General features: G+C 37.7%; 2 protein-coding genes across 7 annotated transcripts; one reads left to right on the top strand and one right to left on the bottom strand.

Moving 5' to 3' along the window:
* The first annotated feature begins 12,950 nt into the window (after window positions 1-12,950).
* LOC145105157 (putative glycerol-3-phosphate acyltransferase 8) lies at window positions 12,951-25,974 on the top strand. 3 transcript variants are annotated; one of them, XM_079042289.1, is made up of 3 exons: window positions 12,951-13,685; window positions 25,560-25,744; window positions 25,824-25,974. In XM_079042289.1, exons 1-3 carry the CDS (start codon window positions 13,038-13,040, stop codon window positions 25,828-25,830), a joined length of 840 nt encoding a protein of 279 aa, XP_078898415.1. In that variant the 5' UTR covers window positions 12,951-13,037; the 3' UTR covers window positions 25,831-25,974. The 3 variants fall into 3 exon arrangements, with proteins under 3 accessions (XP_078898415.1, XP_078898416.1, XP_078898414.1); XM_079042290.1 differs by lacking the exons at window positions 25,560-25,744; window positions 25,824-25,974 and adding an exon at window positions 15,444-15,719 and having other exon boundaries at window positions 12,954-13,685; XM_079042288.1 differs by lacking the exons at window positions 25,560-25,744; window positions 25,824-25,974 and adding an exon at window positions 19,130-19,440 and having other exon boundaries at window positions 12,958-13,685.
* Window positions 19,386-22,308, bottom strand: LOC145105155 (protein transport protein SEC13 homolog B-like). 4 transcript variants are annotated; one of them, XM_079042287.1, is made up of 2 exons: window positions 22,021-22,308; window positions 19,386-20,441 (listed from the first exon to the last, which is right to left on the bottom strand). In XM_079042287.1, exon 2 carries the CDS (start codon window positions 20,402-20,404, stop codon window positions 19,499-19,501), a length of 906 nt encoding a protein of 301 aa, XP_078898413.1. In that variant the 5' UTR covers window positions 20,405-20,441; window positions 22,021-22,308; the 3' UTR covers window positions 19,386-19,498. The 4 variants fall into 4 exon arrangements, with proteins under 4 accessions (XP_078898413.1, XP_078898411.1, XP_078898410.1 ...); XM_079042285.1 differs by having other exon boundaries at window positions 19,386-20,436; XM_079042284.1 differs by having other exon boundaries at window positions 22,025-22,308.
* Window positions 25,975-26,316: the final 342 nt, after the last annotated feature.

Here is a 26,316-nt window from a genome sequence, read left to right as displayed (position 1 = left end):
TCTGACTAGTGAGTACTACGGCTTCCCGTAACATCACAACACCCTTCCCTAGTAGCTCCTGAAGCTGCGAGGATAACTACTGCGTCTCTGGCGGCGCAAGGCGATAAGGGGCCTTGGCGATAGGCGCTGCCCCCGGAACCAACTCGATGCGAAACTCTACTTGCCTCTCGGGAGGCACACCCGACAACTCCTCGGGAAAAACATCCGGGGACTCTCGCACTATCGGAACGTCATCCATCGAACTTGGCCTCCCAGCGGCCTCTCGTGTGTCCATCACATAGGACACATACCCGTTGCAGCCTTGCTGAAAACTCTGTCTCGCTCTGGCGGTTGAACAAAACGCCGATCCACATTGGGTACCCTTGCCGTACTCCGTAAGTACTCCCCCACTGGGGTCTCATATCGTCACCCACTGTCGCTCGCAGTCTATGACAGCCCCTAATCGGCTCAACCAATCCATGCCCCTCATAACTCATACGTCCACCATCGCTATCAGGACCAGATCTATCGGGAACTCAACACCGAAGATCTCGAGTATACATCCCCGAATCACCTCCATAGCATACTCCGCTCGCTCGTCAGCTATGGAAACTCGTAGAGGTCGACTCAACGCCTCTCGTCGGCTACTGATGTGTCGACCAAACACTATTGACACAAATGATCGACTCGCTCCCGAGTCAAATATCACCTAAGCAGGTACATAACCCACAGAAAAGTACCAGTCCCAACATCGGGCGATGCACGGACCTCCTCCGCTGTCAACTGGAAGGCTCTCCCGTGAGCCTTCGGTGCCTCGACATTCGCTGGCCGAACCTCAGTAACTCTAGCAGCAGGTACGGATTTCTCGAATAAGATACTCGGTTCTTCACCGCTTAGGGTTCGAACCATCACCAATTAGTGCACCAACACTCTATCCCACAGACTGTCCCCACCAGTAACATTTCACCTAATTCTGCAAGGTGCTACGCAACGCTTGATGATCTCTCTGACAAGGATCAAACAACTCCAAATACCAGGATCTCATATGCAACCTTCAGAACTTACCATCGTAACTGCCTCTAGTCATTCGGGATCTCACACTATACCCTCACCGGACCTCCCAACAGTCCAGTGTTATCACTAGCCCTGGATCTGGAAATAATGAACCATCATACTCCTCATCCTTGACTCCTTGCCCAACGTTCCAACATGCCCCTTATCATAAGAGCAGAAACCACATTTCCACTCCTTATACCTCTCAAGAACAATAGGAGTCACTGCCCTGATATACCCCTATTGATCACCCAACACTGCAGCTAACACCTGCCCTATTATACTCAAATAGGGTGTATCCTGATCCTTGACCGTTTCAGTCTCGACTGTCAGCCTGCTCAAGCTATACCATTCCATCGCGACAGACCCGCTGTCGGATACTCTAATTGAAAAGTCACCATCAGTGTGATTCCACAGGGTTCACCCCAACTCAGAAACCGAAATCTCAATACCCCTTACGTCTCCCACAAAAACAGAAATGGCACCACTCAGGTCACGGAAAGTGACATATATACTATCTTCCGGCTCTCCAGCTCAGACCGTACCCCTCCATATCGCATCGTCCCTACTCATCTCTGAGTCTTGCGACTCCACTGGCATATCACCAACAATCCCTCGGAGCTAACTCGGTTTCCCTATCAAGGGATGCTCCACTAAAACTCGTTCTCCCTGGCCTTCTGGGCCCATACTCATTCACATCTGACCTTGGTCTAGATAATCGCTGCGGAATAACCGGCAAGGCCAGAAGCACTGACCGCCACATTTCATGGTACTCGAACCATGTCCTCTCTGCTCAACCCGCCTCAAATCATGGTACTCGAACCACGAAATCACCTCTCGATCTGCCACCAATCATGGTACTCGATCCATGACATCACCTCTCGATCTGTTACCAATCATGGTACTCGAACCATGACATCACCTCTCGATCTGTTATCAATCATGGTACTCGAACCATGACATCACCTCTCGATCTGTCGCCAATCATGGTACTCGAACCATGACATCATCTCTCAATCTGCCATCAATCATGGTACTCGAACCATGACATCACTCCTCAATCTGCTCCGATGTATGGTAATCGAACCATAACATCACTCCTCAATCTACTCTGATGTATGGTACTCGAACCATAACATCACTCCTCAATCTGCTCCGATGTATGGTAATCGAACCATAACATCACTCCTCAATCTGCTCCGATGTATGGTACTCGAACCATAACATCACTCTTCAATCTGCTCCGATGTATGGTAATCGAACCATAACACCGCTCCTCAATCTGCTCCGATGTATGGTACTCGAACCATAACATCACTCCTCAATCTGCTACTTAGAACCTTCAGAATACTCCCTGTATCGAGTATGAGTCCTCTGATTTCGGTAGTACGGGCCCATACTACCTGCCACATCTACCCATACTTTCCACACGGACCATCCTAGAGTTCCTAAGTAGCTACTCAACCTTATCGTTCACCAATTCCGTCGCACGTGCTTGCTCCTCAGCGAAATACTCTACCCTGCCAGCGCACTCATCTGACTAAGGTTTCTCCCTAGGCTCTTCCTAGATTCCCACTCTTCTCCGCCATCAGCTGCTGAAGAACTCCTAATGATGCCAGCCATCTACCTCCTGAATATCGTCATATTCACTCAGTAGCTGGCTCCCATCATCGAGGGTCCCACAAAGCACAAAGCAAGCAACATTCGGGCATCGACTAATACATAGAACTCACTCTAGGTGATAACTCCACTTGATCTGCTCATTCTCATAGATATCACCGAACTCTGCAACTCTACCCCTCACGGGTTCTAACTATTCTCTCGATACGCTCCACAATAATCATCTAGGCATCTCTCCTAGATTACTCCTCTACTCGAATCCCTCTCTACTTGGGATTCCTTCTGGATACTCTTACTCAACATATACTCGAAAGCACAACTCGGATAACCACAATCCTAGGCTAAGGCATCACAAATCATGCCACTCTAGTCCTAAAATATGAAATACCTAGCCTATCTCTAGCATACATAATATCTCATAAACATTTCATAACACAAAGTAAGGGTATTTTGGGAAATCACCGTTCGGGCTCTGGCTGATTGTACACACTGATCTTTCTCGTTTTCTCTTTGAAACTCTTATTCACTTTAGAAAAATCATTTCTTCGAAAAATGTTCTCAAATCCTCAGTTTGAGTCCAGATTTACCCGAAGGCGCATCCGAATCCCTCAAACCAAGGCTCTGATACCAACTTGTAACACCGTGATTTTTCAAACTAAAAATTTCATTTAAACTCATATAAATTCTCATGTCACCTTCTATTAAAATCTCATTTGCTCTTTAAGTTACAAACATAACTCCATATTCAATTAAATAATACTCCAGGATCCTCAAAACATAACTCTTTCTCTGGTGTGTACAATCGAGCCGGTGCCGTCCTGTGATCTTGAGAAAAACCTGCAACACATATCACATAACACTGTAAGCATGAAGCTTAGTGAGTTCCCCAAAATACCACTCTAACACATATTAGCCACTCGAGGCTATAACTCTGTGGGCCCTCTTGCCCTAACTCTGTGGACCCTCTGGTCCTAACTCTGTGGACCCTCTGGTCCTAACTCTGTAGACCTTCCGGTCCTAACTCTGTGAACTCAGAACATGCACAACATAAATCACATAGAAATATAGCAGTGCAACATATAACATACATAACATACAAGATACTCTGTCACATAACTCTGGTTACCTACTCAAGGTAAAGTATAGTGAGAAGACTCACCTCGGGTAACTCGGTAAAGCTCGAACTCTGTAAAATCTGGTCTAGCCCCCGCCTAATCATATGAAATATACACTCTAAATCAATACATCTCTCAAGGCTAGACTATTCCTCCTCTTAGTACTCTCAGAAGGGTAAAAGACCATTTTACCCCTCCCATGGCTCAAAGGCCCTAAAGTTGACCAAACCCTAAAAGTCAACAAAAGTCAACCCTCCGGGTTACGCTGCGCGTACCAAACACGTACGCTGGGCGTACCCGGCGTCCTCACAGAAACGGGGTGCGCGACCCCTTACGCTGCGCGTACTGAGATTACGCCCCGCGTAACTCTCAGTTTCAGTCCCTTAGCTCTTAAGGTCTTAATCAGTTAAGACTCTCGTCCAACTTTTAGATCTGACCGTTTCTAAGCCTCTTAATCCATAAAGTCGATAACTTTAAGCCTTTGCATGGCTGAACAAGTCACTAACACCCAAAATATACCACTTCTAGCCCTAGAAAGCTAAAAACTCTAGCATGTCCTCATATCAACGACCAAGATAGAAACTTTATGGATCTAAAACATAAATATCACTGAAAGGGGACAGATCTTGGACCATGGAGCACCTTACACTCATAAAGTCTCCACCTTTGGGACTTTTAACCCTAGAAATGGCCCATGCAACAACAAACCAAAAGAAGAGGAAAGCTTTGAACTTTATACCTCTAAAAGCAGCTCCTTCCTCTGTAGATCTCAGATCCAAACTTGCACTTCAAGCTCTAGCCTCCACAAGCTCCTCTCCTTCTTCTTCACTAACACCCCAAGGCACTTTTAGCTCCAAAATCACACATACTCACTAAGGACGATGGGAGTGCTCTCTTAGGGTTTTACTCACTGCTAGGGAGGCTGAGAAATGAGCCTTAGCATCCAATATATAGGGCATAAGTCAGAAATTAGGGTTTGCACCTGGACACATTACGCCCAGCGTAACCCTGAGTACGCCCAGCGTACTCAGGCGAGTCCGCGTCCAAAATAAGCGCATGAGTACGTGCAGCGTACTCTTGAGTACGCCCAGCGTACTCATTTGCTACCAATTCCTCTTAAGGGCTTAACTTGACACTTTGAATAAAAGAAGGGCTAAATAGTTGTACCTGAATTTCGGGATGTTACAGCAATAAGGTGTAACATCCCAAAATTCAAGGCCAAAAATTTCATTTTTAATTAAGTGATTTGTAAAATAAATTATCAAGACATTTCCAAAATCATGTCAATACATAAAACCATAGTATCATGCCTCAAAATCATATCATCTGAAGTAATAGAATATCTGAGTACAATCCCAGAAAACTCTAAGCGGAAATCATGTGTGTGTGATGCGCTGCTACACCACCGGCTCCTTCCCCTTAGACGAAGAGGTACGTGAAACCAAAACTAAAACTGTAAGCACAAAGCTTAGTGAGTTCCCCCATCATACCACATACAAATCAACATACATATTGTCGATAAATTCTGGGGCGCCCGACCTACCCATGCCAAGCCATTCTGGGGTGCTGACCTACCCATGTCAAGCCATTCTGGGGTGCTGACCTACCCATGTCAGGCTATTCTGGGGTGCCGACCTACCCTCCGGTCTATCTCAACCGATCACGGGGACTATTTCACCCCCTACCGCTAGCATATAATATCATATCATAATCATGTTGTCAGACATATCTAGGGTGTCCGACCTACCCATTGGTCATAACAACCGAATCGGGGACTAGTCCCCTCTTACTGGTACTATCTCACATAACGTAGCATACTAGCATACACACATACCAAGCAATAGCAAACCAGACAATTATCACAAAGACAATCATCTCAACCAAACAACTACTAGTGGGCCGGCCTTGGTGCCTTATACCCACTTCTACTGGAAGGTAACTCACCTCGATGTCGTGCAGTGTCTAAACTATCCTCAGCGTGTAAATCGACTCTCCTCGACTCCTCGATCCCTACACGACAACCCTTCTAAGTTATCAACTCGAATACGCAACCCCAACGAGGGTCAACCTAAATCAGTCAAAGTCAACTTTGGTCAAAGTCAACATCCAGTTCACCTGACTCGCCGAGTTGGTCTACCAACTCGTCGAGTCCATACTCCTCTACCCAAACCAAACCCCGACTCTACTCGTCGAGTCTAGCAAGAACTCGACGGGTTCTCCTTCAATCATACCATCGGGACCATCTTCATCAGACTCGTCGAGTTCATCCTTGAACTCGCCGAGTTCATCTCCCTCATAAGAATGTGTCAAGTCTATGACTCGTCGAGTTGTATGAACAACTCGTCGAGTTCATCTTCAACGATTGGGAGATTGCCTTGGACTCGCCGAGCTTGCTCAAGCACTCGTCGAGTCCCATGATTCCCAGGCCCCCTTAGGAGCCTAAACAACTGAGGGACCTTCCACACTATTATCTGGTCCATCGACAGAAAGGATTTGGTGGTCATTACACCCCGACTCGCCGAGTCCCAAGAACGACTCGCCGAGTCCATCCTTGACCATTACTATACAGTCGATTTAAGTGGGTCTTAACACATCAAAACCATAGATCTGGCCTCCTAATGTCCATTTTACACGTAAAGTTCCAAACTTGGTGCACATGCATGGGGTCTTTGGCTCAAAAAGCCATAAAAGATGTTCTACAAGATGCATGGGGATCTCATGGCCATAGAGTTGACACCTTTATGCCATGAGACCCCAGTAATGACCCAGATCTGAAGTCAAAACTCCATATAACCCTTCACAAACCCGAAAATGGCTTAGAAAGCCCTAAATATACTCCAAATCCAAACCCTAAGGATGAATAAACACAAGGAAGACCAAGACAGGGGCATTTTACCTTGAATGAGGTGGAAATGGAACAAAATCTCTGGATCTCCAAGCCCCAACTCGAACTCTCAAGCTTCTTTCCCCTTTTCAAGCTTCACAATCCACCAAAATGCACCAAAATGGCCTTAGCACACTCACACAAGGCTAGGGTTTCGAGATAATGCTTTATGGGAGTAATAGGGACTATGGAGGCTGAGATAAGTTGTTTAAATAAGGTGCAAACCCTCAACTTTAGGGTTTCATCCAAACAACACCTACTCGCCGAGTCAGTCTCCCGACTCGTCGAGTAGGTCACTTAAACTCCCCGCGGATCACGACTCTACTCGACGAGTTGGGCCACCAACTCGTCGAGTCCCAGAGAAAAACATAAGAAGTACTTGAAAGGAAAGCATACCAGGGATCGGGGTGTTACATAAGGCTTCATAGATAGTGTGACGTTGTTCAGCAGAAGTGTTCTTTTTAGTGACTATAATATCGACATGATCCATACGAATCGGATGAACTTGGAAGAAAAAAACAGGATGCTCCAGGAAAAAAAAGTAGCAACATTAAACAATTTATCAATAGTTTGGCTAGAAGTGGAACTGGCTTTCTAACCGTAGCATTCATAAAGATTATGTAACACTGGTGTTCCATATTGGTTTAGCTTTCTATTTATCAGGGACCAAATATTGAGTTTTGGAAAAAAAAATGTTGTGCCACGACGTGGTACAAGGATGCCCACGACGCGACATCGAATAAATGGAACACGTGCTTTAATGAGAGCCACGACATGGCAGTATGTTGGCCATGACGTGACAACTGTTTTGGCCCAGGCTCGTGATCTTTTAGGGTTTCCTTCGTATTTAAACCCCCTTACCTTGAACCTAGGGTTCCTTATCAGCCTCCATCACCCTCAAACGACCTCCTTTTAAAAACCCTAATTCTTTTGGAAGCTTTTGTGCTCATTTTGGCAAGTTCTTGGTGGTTTTGAAGGAAGAAGAAGAAGAGTTAGTGCCTTGATTCAACAAGAAAACCTCCCCTTCACTTGTGTGCATTTTCTAGACCCTTTGTAAGTCCTCGAGTTTCCATCTTTTCAAGTTTTTATTCTTAGATCTAGGTTTTGTGGCATATTATGGTCTCTTTGATGTGGTTTGCATGGGTTGAAGAGATAAGGTTTGAAAGTTTTGGTGGATTAGGTGTCTAAGCCCATAACTATAACTGGTATAAACTTGAATTGATGATAGCACAGTCCTTTTAGGTTGCCCTCAAACCTAGCAATTAGAGAAGATGACTTTAGAGAGAGAGGTTGATGTATTATTTGAATAATAAATTGAAATAAATAATTTATTAATTATATTATGTGAATAATATATTAATTAGAAATAGTAATATTTAATTAATAATTAATCAGAAATTAGTTGGAATTAATTTCGGGATTAATGGAATTAATGTAACACTTGAATTCATTGTACTTTTCAGTTTTGACCCTTGGGGTGTAATGTTTTGTAGAATTGGTCCCTAGGGGCAGAATTGTCAATTTCAGGAAATTTGGAGTACGTTGGGCGTACTAATGCATGTTGGTCATGGAGCTCATCCACGTACGTTAAGCATACGTGAGCAGCTTAGAAACCCTATTTTTAGGGTTTGTACCCTATATAAACCAAAAGATCTTCTCTTTTAACCTTGTTTGACCAGCCTCCATACATTTGAAAACCCTAGTTCGTCCCTTGCCTTTGTGGTGCTTGAGAGCCATTTCTTTGATCATTGGTGGGTGTTATGCATCTTGAAATGGTAGAAGAAGAAGCTTGAAGACTCATTATTTGGAGGAGAGTCTTGAGATCCAACTTTAGCACCTTCATTTTGTGGCTTTTGAGGTATAAAGTTCAAAGTTTGTCATCTCATTTCATCGATCTATTCCTTGGCTCGCTTTTGGCTGTTTTTTGGTTGGTGCTCGTGAGTCATGGTCATTTATGGAGCTTATCCTTGTAGATATGGACATATTAAGGGTTTCTTAAGCATAAAGGTGCAAACTTTATGGTGGTTTTGGTCTCATGCATGTGTTAAGTCACTTATTAAGCTATTTTGAGCTCTAGAGCCCCATTAAGTCATGCATGCACGTAAAGTTGGCAATTTTAAGTGATAAACCACCTTAAGGAAGTCAGATATGAGTTTGGGTTGAAGTCTTAATCAAATAAGAGCTGAATGTTGGAAGTTGGCCATGTTGGTGTAGTACGTTGGACGTACAAGCAGGTACGCTGTGCGTACAAGCCCTAAAGCGAGTACGCTGAGCGTACGAGCTGAGTACGCCTCGCGTACTCAGCAGATTGGGATTCAGACTTTTGGGATCTCGGTTTTGGGGCCATGTTGGACTTCAGTTGTCTTAGGCCTTGTTGGGCCATCAGAATTCTATTGTTGGGTTGTCGACATTTTTGGACTCTTTTGGTTGAAGGCCCATGAAGGAGTTTGGGCCCAATTTAGAAAATTAGGTCATAAATAGGCCTTAGATGATTATTTTGGAATTTAGGCTTTGTGGACAATTGGATTGGGCTTTGGCCTTGGGCCAATTTAGGGAAAGGGTAAAAGGTCTTATACCCTATATTGGACTCTTAGTGTGAGTCGGGATCCAATTATTAATTAGATGTTATTTTATGACTGATAGAGCGGGGATTTTAGCAGGCCAGCAGCCAGAGATTTATTTGTGAGATTCAACAGTCTGAGGTGAGTTTTTTCACCATATCTATGGGTCGAAGGCACTAATGTCGGCCCATTATTTGTTATTTGGAATGCTAGTTGTCTTTGTGATGCTTGCATGAAAGACCAGGATTTGGTCCATGGCAATTGTATGAAAGACCAAGATGTGGCCCCTGGCAATTGTATGAAAGACCAAGAACTGACCCCTGGCACTTATATGAAAGACCGGGATTTGGTCATCGGCATTGCAAAGGAAGACCATGATTTGGCCCATGACAGGAAATGATTTTAAGACTATGATTTGGCCCATAGCATTCACTTTCTCATGTATGGTATATGGTATTTTGAGGAACTCACTAAGCTTTGTGCTTACGTTTTTTTATGGTTACAGTTTTAGGTACTTTCGGTTCGAAGGGGAAGGGCCCGACTTAATGTAGCGCATTCACCCATGTTTTCCGCATCATGATGATTTTAGGATTATACTCTAATAATTGTTCTCTTATGAAAGTATTTTTGAATATTTGGATAAGCAGATATTGAATGTTGAGTTAAAGATAATTAATGTTTTATTTGAATTAAAAATAAAATTTTTACCTCATAATTTTGGGTCGTTACAAGTTGGTATCAGAGCCTTGATTTGAGGGATTCGAGCACACTCTCGAGTGTGATTGAACATAAACTAAGAAATTGGTAATTTTTCTTAAAAATAAAATGAGTTTTAAAAATATTTTTGTAAAAGGAAAGAAATTCTAAAAGGATTTTTGTAAAGACAAATGGGGTGTGATGTGTGCAATCGGCCGAGCTCAAGTAAATGATTCCCAAAATACCCATACATATTTGTTATGATTATATGTTATGAGAATGGCTTGCTAGGATGAGGTTAGGGATACTTTCAGGAATTGCATGATAGATTAGCCTGATATGTAATGCCTTGTAGCCTAGGGAGCATTGGATGTTATGCTAGATTGGGAATATGTATTGTTGTCAGTAATTGCTAAGTGTATGCTTTAAAAATTATATATGGTTAGGATCATATAGCCCTATAATGATTGATTTGGCCTTATTTCATGTTCCTTGTTTGGTTGTGGACCTAGGGTAGAGTCTTTTATTCGACAGTCTATGTGATCATGTATTGTGTGTAATTTGCATGCATAAGGCAACCGGCAGTGAGAGTGGACGTTCCTAGCATGAGTTGTAGTATGTGATTTTGAAGGTTCTTTGGTTATTCTATGGATTAGAGTGCTTACGCATGAATGTTGTTTGCTTTGTGCTTGGTGGAACTCTTAAGTGATGTGAGTTAGCTATTAGGTGAATATGTTAAGTCACATGTGACAAAGGTTGAATAATCTCAGAGTGATGGATTTGACCCTGTTGCACAGCTCTCGTTTGAGTCTAACCGCTATCTGAGCTTTGTTGCATGTGATTGTATTCATGAGGTAGTTAGCTGACATTATTGGGAGTTCCTCGGCAGCTGATGGCAGGGTGATGTTGGAAACCTAGGAAAGCCTAGGAAAGATCTGAAATAGGGCTCAAACCCTAAAAAGTAGGGTTTGCACCCTGTGTAATTACGCCCAACGTAATTTTGGTACGCCCAGAATACTAGGTGAAGTCTCGCGTTTCATTTAATGATGTACGCCATGCGTACTCCCCATGTATGCCCAACGTACTGCTAATTCCTCATTCCAATCTAAACTTCAAACGACCACAACTTCTTCGTTTCAACCCCGATTTCGGCGTTCTTTATATCCACGAAAAAGTTCTTGAAGAGCTCTACAACCATATCTTGTTAAATTTGGCTCAACACAAGTCAAACCTAGAACCATAATTCTTGCAAGTTGTCTGACACCTATCATTCCCTAATTTACCCTTGGTTCCCGCTCACGATTCAAGGGCTTAGATCTCACAACCAAACTTGTCAACCTTCAATAAGGCGTAAACTTTACTTTCTCAAAACCCTAAGGTCTTCACATAATCGATTTATGACCCACGAGTCCTAAATCACAAAATGATCCAAAACAGGGTTTTACACCAATCATCGCAGGATGGTAGTCCATACGAGCAATTCCTAGCTATCAGTGAAAGAAGGGACGACCAGAAACTATGTCAGCAACTTTGAAAAACTGGCAAGTCAACTACGGGGGCAATCAGAACAGGTCTTGGAAGGAACTTTCATTAAAGGGCTAGAACCGAAACTGAGATCATTAGTAAGGGTCATGCAAACTGAAGGCCTGGAACATGCAATGAGATTAGTGGTTATGATCGATGAAAATCGAGCCAACAAGGATAAGATAGAAAATTATGTGGAATTAGAAGATGATCCACAATTTCAGCAATATTCAACTACATAACCCAAATTTTCACCTTGAGACAAGGTGCTTGTTTGGGAGTGAGTAATGATACGACTCGCTGATTAGATCAAGATTATCAACTAATTAGTAATTATTAAATTATTTATTCAACCTAGTTAGTAGTTATCTTTATTTAAAATTAGGATATTTATTAGTATCTTTTAATTTAAGATATGATTATCTATTAACACTTATATATAGGGTTTGATACAGTCTTTGTGATTATGATGGAATATTATTATAGAATTTTTATTCTGTTTTGAAGAATCCATATATCTCGAATAAAAAGATCTATCAATATTTTTATAAAAAAAATAATTGTTGACGTTTGAAAAAAACATAATAGTAAAAATTAAAAAAAATACCAAATTAATAGTTTTTAAATTAACTAAATATAACAATACTTAAATAAGAAATTAAATATTCTCCTACATTTTCTTCCTACTCATCCTCCTACCATATCAAATGTTGACATGTGTCACATTTAATACCACATTTAATAAAATTAAGAGAAATTAAATAGTCTCCTATTTTTTGTTTCTAATATCCTTCTACATATATATATTTTAGATGGTGACAAATGTCATTAAATTTAATTTAAATTTGATTGAGATTTTGAATTTATATATTTGTCATCATCTTAAATAGGTAGAAAGAAACGTAGGAACAAAAGTTAGGATGATATAATTTAATCCACTTGTCATTTCATATGGGTATAAGGATAGTAGGAAGAAAAAGTAAGAGAATATTTAATTTCTTTACTTAAATAGAACTTTTTTTTACCTAAATTGCATACACTTTTGTTCATATGAAACTCGCGGATATAGATCGTTAAAATCATGTGGTTTAATGAAAATGTTATATTTAACGATATTTATTTGAATTTTATAACTAAGAATCCTGAACCATATCATTTGTCATATAGTTTAGAATACCGTTAACTTTTTATATTAAAAAATATTATTTCACAACTAATAAAAGTATTTATATCATGTTGATTTTATTTCTGCTAACGGCTAAACATACATCTAATTAGTTGTAGATAATTTAGGTACTGAAACACTATTCAACGACTTGAAATATACTACAATATTAATATATAACAAAGATCAAATACAAATAATAAACGTTGTACACATTATTTTTTTACTAACGTGACAATAGATTTAATGATTTATTTTTTAAGATGTCCGATCTCATAAATAATTTCGTAATTTAATTCATAAAATCGTTATATACATAATACATGCTTTTAGGGTGAATATATTATATATAAGGGAATTTGGGTTATTTAGCATGACTAACACGTAAAGCCTGTTCCGGTGACCTTATCTCTCTGCCTCCTTTTTCCGGAGGTAATAGGATGGGGAAAATGTTGCCGCCGGAGATGAAAATTGGCAAGAAATCGTTTCCTCCGATGTCAAAGTGCGATTTATCATCGGTCAGCCACCTCTCAATTGCTGCGGACCTCGACGGAACCCTACTGAAAGCGAGCCTTCCTTTTCTATACTACGTACTCCTCGCAATCGAAGCCGGCAGCCTTCTCCGCGGCCTAATTTTGATGCTATCTCTTCCGATCATTGCAATAGTGTGTATTTTCATCTCCGAAGATTTAGCCGGAAAGATACTGATATTCCTTGCATTCTTCGGGGTTAAGGTCAGCGACCTTGAGAACGCCTCGCGCGCCGTCCTGCCGTGGTTCTACGCGGTGGATGTGAGGAGCGACAGCTTCGAAGTGTTTGATAGTTGTCGGAGAAAGGTAGTTGTGACGGCAAACCCGACGGTGATGGTGGATGCATTCGCGCAGGAGTTTTTGGGAGCGGATAAGGTGCTTGGAACGGAGATCGAGGTGGATCCGTGGACGGAAAGAGCTACCGGATTTGTGAAAGCGCCTGGTATTTTGGTCGGAAAATTGAAGAAGATGGCTGTTCAAAAGGAGTTTGGAGAAGATATGCCTGATATCGGACTCGGTGATCGGAAATCTGACCACGATTTCATGTCCATTTGCAAGGTTAGAGTCCCTCTTAATTTCTTGTTTCAAAAACATCTTAGAAAAGTTCCTATATTGATCCAACATAAAAAAAAAATTCCTTCACAGTGAAAACCCATGAAACAGAATAGATTAAGGTATTATAACAAGTTATAAATTACACAATATAATTTAAAATACTAAAACATAAAACGTTTTAGGAACAGGAGGATTTGGGTATCGATATTTAATTGTTGGTTCTATTATTTTATTTAAACTTTTCAAGCACTCCCTTTCTATCACATAAAGGATATAACCAACATGTTCAAAATATATATATATATATATATATATATATATATATATATATATATATATCAAAATTAATCTTGAGAACAATTTTTAGTTGCTGAAATATCTTTAATATTTAATACTACATCACAAATCTTTTCAAGATGTCATTTTCTAGGTTCTTAGTTGATCGAGAACAATTTTTAGTTGCTAAAATATCTTTAATATTTAATACTACATCCTTGATCGAGAACAATTTTTAGTGCTAAAATATCTTTAATATTTAATACTACATCACAAATCTTTTTCAAGATGTCATTTTCTAGGCTCTTAGAGCAACTCCAACCATTCCACTAAAAATATCACTAAATTGGTGTATTTTTAACAGCAGAACTTTTTTCTACTCCAACCATACACTAAAATTTTACACTAAAAACATATTTTCATATTATAATATAGAATAGAATAATTATTAAAGTTGTAAAAGTTATAAAACTAACCAAAATAGTATTAAACAATTAAAAAAGATGTTTTTGTGTGATGAATAGTGTTACACCAAATATAGAGGCCACTATTCAATCCCACCATTTTTGTGTTGAGTTTAGTGGTCCATTGGAACACATTTTCACACCAAAACACTATTTTTGTGTATCCATTGGAGTTGGTCTTAGTTGATCATAGTAGTTATATATAAAAGCGGAAATCTCCTTGGGATCTATTATGGTGCGTATCCAATCCAACAGTTGTATCATATTTTTAGCCGACACAATACGATATAATTATTTTTATATAACACGAACACTGAACACAAAACGACACGATTTGTTTTACTAACACAACGACAACACAGTGAAAACACGCTAAAAACGACCAAAACGACAAACACAAAAAGGATAAAATAAAATAAACTTTTAGTTAATTTAATTCAAATTTAATCTTACAAAACACAATAAACACATATTACTATCGTATCGATCTCGTGTTGAATCTTGAACACGATATGATGTCATGGTTTTTACACTCGATGTGAACATTGATTTGAATTTCAGTTCCGTCTCAATTTTGTTTTGTGTCGCGTATTTTTGTCGTGTCATGTCATGAATTGTCACCCCGATGAATTGTAAATTTTGCCGGTTGTAAAAAATTAAAATTAACTGGTTGTACTCAACCACTCACAATAAGTTATCTATTTTATGTAAACTAAAACATTTATAAAAGCATGAAAATTCTATTTACTTTATTTTTATAAAACCCCTAATTCATTCGAAGCCAACCTCTTTTCCCTTAATTTGAGTTGAAATTTTTGAAAGGTTAATGTCATAGCAACTCAACCAACTATTATGTTTAGGGCCTAAACTGCAAACATGTCTTTTTCGTGTCGGGTTGAAACTTAAACAGGTCAAAATAGATCTATGTAATTATTTTTCAACTCGGTTATTTTCGTGTTGAGTTCATGTTGGGTTGATGAGTTTAAGGTTTGAATCTTGTAAATATATCATGTCGTGCTAGATTGAAATACTAAATATGATGAAAGAGTAGCAGATGGAAAAGTGGAAAAGAAAAAATGAAAAACAAGTGGAAAAGAAAAAGTGAAAACATGAACTATTACTTTGGAGGCAAGAGAGGGTGGAATTCACAATAAATATAGAGAAGGAAGTCATGTTGAAGGGGAAACCGGGTAGACTATGAAATATTAATGAAGAAGTGAGAAATAAAAAATAAGTATTGACTGAGGTAGCTAATTAATGGTTTCACGTTACAAAATGAATCAAACTAAAGTTTTTTGATACATTTAGTTTTGATTTTTGGTATGCTCAGTTTACCTAAAAATTTAAAAAAAAATTGCATATAAATAAATGTGTCATTTTGTATTGAAAGTTTGAAACCTAACTTTACGAGTTTAATTCTTATGTTGTGTCTATACGTAAAATTAAACGGATTGAAATATGTTAATTACCCAAACCCTTTTATTTACGTAATGGGGTTGTGTTGTGTTTCCTATCGTGCCAAGAATTACCATAGCTAATTACATTTACACTCATTTGGCCCTTAATCTTTTTCTTTTACATTTACCATTTTTAATTGCATTTGTGCTCAAAATCGTATTGTGGTAATTATTTATGATATTTTGGAGATTTCAAAAGTTATGGAGCTAACATGATTAGACAAATAAAAAAATGAGCCGCTAGAAGGGCACCAACGCGGCCTGTTTTGATTTTTTTTATAAGACTAATAGTATGACTGTATGAGAGAAGACACAATCCATGTAACCATGTTTGTCTCCAACATTTTCACCGACGAAAACTTGCCGCTCAATATTGTTGCCGATGTTTGTGGCTTTTGCGAGGTGGTGTTTGCCGCCGGCAATGTTGCCCTCGTCGTTTTTTCCTGACAGCAATTCATACCTCATACGGTTTATGCTAAACTGAAAAAGTTAAATTTATTAAAATTTAATTCTATAGAAAAATGGGCATAATAATATATATAATTTTTTTTTTAAATTACTTATAAAACATAGAAAATAAAATTGTCTCCAAATGTCATGAAACACTAAGTGAGTTTGGAATTAAAATTGAAAATAAATTTTCGTATTTTAATTTAAACAATATTAGTTTTTATGAAATAAAACTGAATTTTTTCGTCTTTAAAATAAAGAAAAGTTAAGGGGCTCTTTATAAAAAATTCAAGTTTTTATAAAAAATTATTGGATAGGAAAAAAAATTCTCTAAATCAAAAATCTCACTAAACTTTCGAATTTTTAAAAATTTTGCAAGATTATAAATATTTTTAAAAAATAATATTAAAAAATAAGATGATTTAAAAAATATATGATTCATCATGTTTATGATAATTAATTTACTACTTATTATACAAAACTTGTTATGAGATATGTTCCAAAAGAACATTATTTCCTAATGAAGATGGATGTGTCGTCCTTTCCTTTCCTGGCATGTTGCAGTTTAAGCAAAGTATAGTACTAGAATCTCAACTTTTGAGGTCGTTAAAGTGGTTTTCCATATGGAAGTATTCAATAAAGACTCCACCCAAAGACACGCCCCACATTATCATAATGGTTTTTCGATAGATAATGCCCCAAATCCTTTTTCCCCTAACCATGGATCATCATAATATACCTCCAAGAACAAATCCAAGCTCTTACCATTCTTGAGGAGGTTAATAAACTCATTGCGGACGACACATTTAGAAACCATTGTATTCTAGATTAAAAAAATCTTTCTATCAATTCTTTTGAAAAATCAATGGCCTATTCATGAAAGAATTTCGGTTTGACTGTAATTATCTATTCTAAAATGTATTCCACATTATTTTTAGGTTCCCCAAAGGAACTCTTATCGTTTTTTGGTATTCCTTCGAAAACTATACCATAAATATCTCATTTAATGCTGTGAAACTTATCACCTATGCTTTTCATTAACGCCGACAAAAAAATTGTTTACCCTACTCCAATGGTATTGTCTTGTCCTTCAATGGACAAGTCACTTGAACATATGTCAAAAAACATATATTGTCATTATTTTCGGACATCCTATCACCCACCTACCTAGGTAGGATACAATAACATCTTTACAAATGCTCTTTAACCTATCAACCAAAATACTATCACGATTTTCCCTCATCTCATGTATGACTTTTGGATGTTATCATGACTAAATCTTAAGGGGTGTTTGAGATTGCTTATTTAAATAGCTTATGCTTTTTTTTATAAAAATGTTTATTAGCTTATCCGGCGTGAAAATAGAGTTTAGGGAAAAAAAATGTTTAGATTAGTTTATACGATACCAAACAACATCTAGATATTTCAAACTCCAAATAAAATAGGAAAGTATATAAAACAAGTTTTGCATTCACGATATAGTCTAATTGTTGAGAAGTAAAATTACACATATTAGGTCTACTGTTCAATCCTCAAACATTGATACGTCCAAAATATCGCTAGCGATCTACAATTAACCTCGCACATGGGTCTACTGTTCAATCCTCAAACATTGATACATGGGTCTTAAGTGGATTGATGCGAACCGCTCAGATGATACGGATTACCATTTTTTAAACCTCTTAATTAATAACATACCGACTTGTTATAAATTATTTTAATATATTTTTTATTTAGTAAAATTGTTTTTTAGTTTTATTTTCTTTCTATTTGATTTTATATTTCTTTTTGAACAGCCTGAAAAAAAAAAGATGCTTGGGCCAAAATTACAAAGAGTAATCTAACAATGTGTTTAATAACCACTTGGACCGATTAACTTTAGCATTTTTACATCTACTGGTGAACCAATCAAATTAAGTAAGAACAATTTTATCAAGCAAATCAAATGTAATTATTTTTATTTAACTTTCTTAAACCTATAAAGCAAATCAAATTTATCAAACAAATCATATACTAATTATTTTTAATTTAACTTTCTGTTTAAATCTATAAAGCAAATCAAATTTATAAAATGTATGATAAGAAGTAATATTACAAAAATATATATTTTACTGGTATTAGAAAAATATAAAAAGTAATACTTTATTTTAATGTTTGTTATAAACATACTAAAATATTATAAAATAATTATGATTTATAATTTTAACTCGTTTGGTGTATTCTATGAGTTTCATTTGCTGTATATGTTTAAATAAATTCATGAAGTTCGATTAAAAAAAAAAACAGTTGTCGAAATACAACGAAACTGAAAGTATAAGCAAATAACACAGATATTCAATTAAAAAAAACATTTTGAATATGTAATATCATACATTACTAGCCAACAGGTTTGGGTTTCAATTTTCAAAACCTTTTGCCTCAAATCATGGCTATGGATGTTACCACACCTGATGGCCTTACAATATCTCTATGTTGATTTGGAATTTTATTGCCACATCATTGGTTGAAATTGAATGCCACAAAAACAAAAGGTCGATATCAATCAACATATCAAAAATCGAGTGGGCAATAATCAGAATGTTATTTTTTTTAAGCCATCGAAAGAACACGGGTCAAATAATATGGTCAAACCTTATCCGGATAAGCCTCAATTGGGTGGACTTCGATCATACTGTCCAAGCCCTACTCAATTGGGCCAAATTTCTCATTTTGGTTCGTTCTAACTTCTAATCTTAAATCTATGGCTACGAGTTAATTGATTTTTTTTTCTTTTTTTTTTTTTTTTTTTTTTTTTGTGAAGGAGGGCTACATGGTGCCAAGAGACCATTCTGCAAGCATAGTATCACCATACCGTCTAAAAAACAAAATGATCTTCCAGCTCAACCACAACCACAACCAGAATGACTATCCACTCCAACAACCAAGAAACGCTCTAATCACCACCTACATTCGACTGCCATTCACATTCATCCATTCATTCGTCAGTCTCTACTTCAATCTTTCACTACTTAAAGCAATCATAAGATCCGCAATTTATTAAGTATGTTATACTCATATATATGTAAACCGAATAATTATTGTAATAAAAGAAAAAGGTTTAATTGTCTTGTATTAACATCAAATATAGCAGCAACAAGGGCAAACATGGAAATTGAAAATACTGTTGATTCTAATCAACGGTGGTAACCTGTTGCCATTCTCCATCAACAGCTTCTTTCCACATGGTGACATTATTATCCCCAGCAGCCACAGCCAAAAGATTACCGGTTAATGACCAAGTTACCCTCCAAACCGGAACCTTAAAATCAAACAAAACCTTCCCATTCCAATTATCACCTTCTTTCCCCACAGTCCATATCACAACAGTCCCATCCTCAGAACAACTTGCAATAGTCGATTTCGGAAGCCCCAAATTCGGGGCCCACGCAACACCCCGAACCCAATCCGTATGCATTTGTAAAGCCGGAAAACAGTCCATTCTCCAACCCCCGTTGGATAACTTCCATACCTTCACCGTGTTATCGCACCCCCCAGAAGCCAGCTTTTGAACCGGTTCAAAACTACCCGACCCGACCAAAGCCCCGGGAGCCATCGACGGGGCCCACGAAACCGACGTCACTCCAACCGGGTGAGCCTGGTCGATCCGTGTGGTGTCCCACCCGCCATCTGACCTGGCGGTGTGAACCGTGATGTTCCCGTCAGACGACCCGCACGCCAAACATAACCCGAGCTCGTGTGGGGCCCACGCGATGGAGTTGACTGAGGATTTATGGTCGGTGAAAGTGTGGACTTGGGTCCATTCGTTTGGGTTGCTTTCTTTCCAGAGGATGACGGTTGCATCGTAGGAACAGGATGCCAGGAGGGACCCGAACTTTGGGTGGGCCCACGCCACTTGCCAGACTGGACCGTTGTGACCGGTTAAAGTAGTGAGGTGTTGGGAAGTGGAGTTGTTGGTGACACCGATTATTTTGATGGTGGAATCGGAGGATGCAGATGCTACTCGTTTTCCGTAATAGTCCATGCACACATCATGGACAGTGTCTGTGTGACCCGTTTCGATTTTTTGTGCAGGCATGTTACAAGATAGCCTTAACCTTAACCAACCTCCTGCACTTTAAAAATAAACATTTAACACGGACCTACATTAAAAAAAAATGACTTTTGATAAAACTAGCTCAAATATGTCAAATCACATAAAAGGGTATGTTGAAACGCTAGTCTGAGTAGCTTTTTAAAGAAGCTAGCTTATAAACTACTTTGTGGTTTGCCAAACATGACAACCTAAAAAAGCTCGAAAAATAAGCTAGCTGTAGCGTGCTAAACATAGCCTAAGAAGTTTCTCGAGAAGCAAAAATAACTGTAAACTATGGAATGATTGAATTTTTAACAATTTATGTACTAACACTCACCTTGGTCCAGTTAAAACTTGTATGTCTTGCATCATTGGATTATTAGTTATGATTATGAATATGGTGTTCTACTATTGTTTGGTTTGATAGAGTACAACAGCAACTTTGAATTTTGTAATGCAATAGAATATGGATTGGAAAAACAAGGAGGATATCAAAAACTTGTTGCAAATGATGTTATACATGAACCATGGTATTGATTTTTTGATGCCTTATCAGTATTTTTGAATAACGAATGAGAAGAATGGATATTGTTTGGTATCTAGACATTGTTTGTGGTTATTTTGTACAATTCTTTTTTGCTGGTAGATAAGTTGGTGTTGTGAGGAGGTGCACAATACACACCATGAGAACCATGGAAGAGAAAATCAATGGCAACCACTAATATTAGCATCAAGCTTACTATTTTTCTTTAGTTTTCTACAAGAGTCTAATGAATCTTCAAAACTTGCATTCTAGGTTATAGACTACTAAGTTTTGAACATCAAATGTGATAAGAATAAGAGTTGTTTCATAATCCATATAACTGCATTTCAACTTACTAACAGACAAAGCAAATAGGGATATTTGCATATTGTTTCAAATAACATATAACTACGCCCTGAAATCGAAGAAAATAGAGTAAATGAACATCACCTACAAGCAAGTGTATCAATTATTACCTACAAGAACACTATCAATTGCTGAATCCACAACAAAATATGATGTAATGGAATTGTGGAGAGCTATGGTTGAGATTTTATTGTATGAATGTTAATCTCATATGTTTACACCCCCAGCCAGAAATTCATGGAGGACACATGATCTCATATTCTCAACTCGACTTGAACAAGTTACTAGGGCAAAAAGGAAACGGAAACGCAATAGAGGTGGATAGAAATGAAATTCATGTATCAACAACAAATTAATACCTAATAACAATATATGACCAAACAGGACACAGATACCAGGTAGACGATCAGACAAAGATGTAGGAAAATATACAATTATACAGGAATGCACATACAATCAGTAGAAGATCAGAGAGGAAACAGATCAGAAGACCAAATCTAGAGATTATCAACGAGGGGAAACTAATAGAATTCTTCAAAGCACATAAAAAATCAATTAAACTAAAACAAACAGAATCCGAATAGAATAAACAAACATAGACCGAAAGCACAAATCATCAGCGATTACATGCCTAAAAGGATTCTATTCTGAAGAAACAAACATCAATCAATCATATAAGAATTATTATCGACAAACTAATTATCACGCCTCAGTAATTAAACGAACGTACTTACAGCAGAGGCAGAAAGCTCTAGATGTGGAGATCAGAGATGGTGAGACAGTAGCTTCGGCGCCAGAGATTTCAAACAGCAGAGCCACAAAGAACTAAATTTGTTAAGCGGACGAGTGAAAGAGTAGTTTTCGCTGTGACGATCTTATATGGATTAACAGTAGAGGCAGAATAATGTAGATGTGGATTTCCGATGTCGGAGATGGTGAGAGTACCTCCGCCGAGGTTAGGGTTACATGGACCGATGGATGTGCTTTTCCGTTTTTCAAAGATGTTGTAGTTTTTAGAGTGAAGGGAAAATGACTTATTATATGGTAACTATGTTTCCAAATCGTTCAAAAAATATCATTCAAGTGCGTCCAAAAAACACCATCCAAGTAAAGCATTTGTATAAAAAAACACCAACGAAGTACATTCTTTGTTCAAATTTGACCTTTGGTAACCGGCAATTACCGGTAAAAAATAAGTAAAGGAAAAAAAACAATAGGAAATGACTCAAAGAGGTAACTATGTTTCAAAATCGTTCAAAAAACACCATCCAAGTTTGGTATGTTCAAAAAAGACCATCCAAGTAAACTTTTTGTACAAAAAACACCAACAAACTATATGTTTTGTTCAAATATTACCCACCGGTAATTGGTTCTTACAGATTAAATGATAACTTGGCTTAACTATTATGACATGACATAATAATGATTGACAAAACAATAAATGATATATTCCTCCTTTAAAAACCGATTTAGGGTTTCTTCATGAACGAATGACTTCTTCTTCTCCTATGAAGCCTCTGCGATCTGGATTTTATGCAAGTACGCCCGGCGTACTCCTATGTACGCCCATCGTACTCGGCTAGGCTCAAGAACCACCAATCTTCCGAAGGCCATAACCCTCGGTATGGCTGTCTGATGCCTAAATTAGCTCTCGTAGATATAAAGAATGACGAAATCACACTTAGAATGAAGAAGTTATGGCCTTCGGAAGATTTGACAGTTCTTGACCCTAGCCGAGTACGTTGGGCGTACGCTAGGAGTACGCCGGGCGTACTGGCTCGACATCCGGATATGATGGGACTATGCACAGACTTGTTTAAGTTAGGCCTCGGGCCCACCTGATTTTAGCAGGTCATTTTTTGGCTAAGGCCATGTTGGGGGTTCTTGGGCCATATTAGGCTTTAGATGCCTTGTAGTTGGGCTTGGATGCCTTTTTGGGCTTTTTATGGATTTGGGCCTTAGGGGGAGGGAGGTCCATTGAGGCAGGGGTAAAGGAGCCCTTTTTGCCTTAAGTTAAGAATTAGGGTTTTGGACTTGAGTTCGAGATCATCACTTTAGAAGAAGACGAGCAATCATAGGAGAAGAATAAGTCATTCGTTCATGAAGAAACCCTAAATCGGTTTTTAAAGGAGGAATATATCATTTATTGTTTTGTCAATCATTATTATGTCATGTCATAATAGTTAAGCCAAGTTATCAATTAACCTATAAGAACCAGTTACCGGTGGGTAATATTTGAACAAAACATATAGTTTGTTGGTGTTTTTTGTAAAAAAAGTTTACTTGGATGGTGTTTTTTGAACATACCAAACTTGGATGGTGTTTTTTGAACGATTTTAAAACATAGTTACCTCTTTGAGTCATTTTCCTATTGTTTTTTTCCTTTACTTATTTTTTACCGGTAATTGCCGGTTACCAAAGCTCAAATTTGAACAAATAATGTACTCCGTTGGTGTTTTTTGTACAAATGTTTTACTTGGATGGTGTTTTTTGGACACACCAAACTTGAATGGTATTTTTTGAACGATTTTGAAACATAGTTACCCATATAAGTCATTTTCCCATTTACATAAATGATTCCTGTAGTTTGGTCAGAAATATATGTTTGGTCCAATCTTTTAAAATTGATAGTTCACATTTCTATGGTTTCAAACAATTATATGTCATTTTTGGCTAACTGTGTTAGAAAAGTCTGGTTCATATGTGTAAAATGACCAATCGACTCCTAATTTTATACTTTTCTTATTATTTTATTACTTTTATTAATTTTAATAACTAAATGAAAAATCTATCTGACCATCACCACCACCAAAAACTACCGGACAAGGTTGTCAAGATCGGGATCCTACGTAGGATCGTTTTTGGGTTTGCAAGATCGGAATCGGGATCCTAAGATCCCACAAAATAAAATATAATTTTAATTTATAATTTTTAATAATGAAAAATAGTTCAAACATTCAATTCTTCGTTCAAAAGTTATAAAAACTTCAAAATATTAGTCGCAACACAAAATGATAAATGCTAAATTGGTAAAGGTAAAAGACATAAAGTGGTAAAAAAAAATTCATTTGCAAAAAAAAAAAAATCAAGGGAGGTAGGATCGGATCGGATCTCGATCCTACGATCCTACTTACGATCTTACGATCCTACCTGCGATCCTACCCCAAATACGATCTTTTTACAATTTTGACAACCATACTACCGGACATAACTAGGGATGAGAGTGGGTCCAAACCCGGACCGGATGGACCCGGACCCGAAAAACCCGGAACCGTTTAACGATATTTTTTAGAACCGGAACCCGGACCTGTATATAGGAACCGGTTCCGGGTTCGGTTCCGGGTAAAGTGGGTCTAGAACCGAAAAACCCAGAAATAGGAAAGTGGGTAAGGTAGAACCGGGTCAAATGAGTTTAGAACCGGAAAACCCATTTTTTTTTTTAATTACCTCAATCGCATAATCTTTCGACCGTTATAAAAAAATTAACAAACAAAAAATTACATTTAGGTTATTAGGTTATTGACGACATTGATTTATTTAAAAAAAAAGTAACTAGATATAACAAAGTTGGTTTAAAAAAATTACATTTAGGTCACTGTGAAATATGAGTTTTAGTTATGTGATATTAGCAATCTTTTAATTCTTAGTTACGTTCATATTGATGATTTATTTTGGAGAAGGTACTGTACGTCATATTTGATAGTTGATACTATTAATTTTTTTTTTTTAAGAAATTATGTATTTGGTTATTGGATAATTTATTTTGGGTTGTGTGTTTTAATTTAAGATATGTGGAAATTCTAAATTGTTAATTATTTATTTATTTGCAACCACACTAACTTGTCTTTTTGTATCTTTGACCTTGAAGGCTTCAACTTTGAAAATATGAACATAAAAGCAAGAGACAATATTTTTGACATTAGTAATCTTTTAATTTTCATGTTTTGTCAACATCTCACAACTTCTCATTATAAATAGGCGCTTCCACCTCTACATTTTCACTTAACTTATTATTCTCTAAGTTGAAGGTTTTGAGTTGTTTTTTCTTTTCAAGAACATTCATAGAAGCTAACCACCCAATTCAAGTATGTTTCTTTTTAATTTTATGCAAATATGCATTTAAAGTAATTGACTAATTTACGTCTTTATACTTCAATTAGGTTCCGTTTTAAATCTATTAGTTTTATGTCTTTGATACTTCATTTTTTTACATGCTTTAAATCTACCTAGATTTTTTTTACTTAATTTGTTTAGCATTTGAATTTGAAGGAGAGGTCCACATGTTGGCAACATTTTGATATGTTGTGGGTAGTAGAAGATGATGGGGTTGAACGAAGGCAAGCAAGGTGTAAGTATTGTTTCGCTACACTTAAAGTCGATCCATCAAGACACGGTACAAGTAGTCTTAATAGACATTGTCGTACGTGTGCCAAAAATCCGAATAATATAGCTAGGTAATAAGTTTTGTGCTTTTAATTTATTTGGTAACATTTTTTTTAATACTAAATATGTTTATTTTTGTTTTATGTATAGAGATTGAAGATGCGTTAACTCGACAAGATGGTCAAGGAATAAGTGTAACACCCAAATTTTCAAAATAATTTTTCACATTTTATAAAACACATTTTCATTCATAATCGTTATAAAAACACCATTGTATCACATAGTCAATCATGACATCATATCCCAAGATCATAATAAAAATCTCCCCGTGTGTGTACTGATCAAGCCGGCGCCTTCCCGCGATCCTCGCTGGTACCTGAGACACATAACACAACACTGTAAGCATAAATGCTTAGTGAGTTCCCCAAAATACCACATGTAACACATATTAGCCACTCGAGGCTATAACTCTGATGACCCTCTGGTCAAGGTGTCTCTGTGGGACCCTCCAGTCCCATAACTCTGTGGGCCCTCTAGCCCTAACTCTGTGGGCCCTCTGGCCCTAACTCTGTGGACCCTCTGGCCCTAACTCTGTGGACCTTCCGGTCCTAACTCTGAAAACTCTGTAACATACATAGCATAT

The sequence above is a fragment of the Lactuca virosa genome, chromosome 4 (genome assembly GCF_052849685.1).
Source record: "Lactuca virosa cultivar CGN04683 chromosome 4, Lactuca_virosa_CGN04683_v6, whole genome shotgun sequence".
In the NCBI taxonomy this organism is placed as follows: domain Eukaryota; kingdom Viridiplantae; phylum Streptophyta; class Magnoliopsida; order Asterales; family Asteraceae; genus Lactuca; species Lactuca virosa.
The sequence above is the reverse complement of the archived record's forward strand: the minus strand, read 5'-3'. Positions and strand labels throughout refer to the sequence as shown.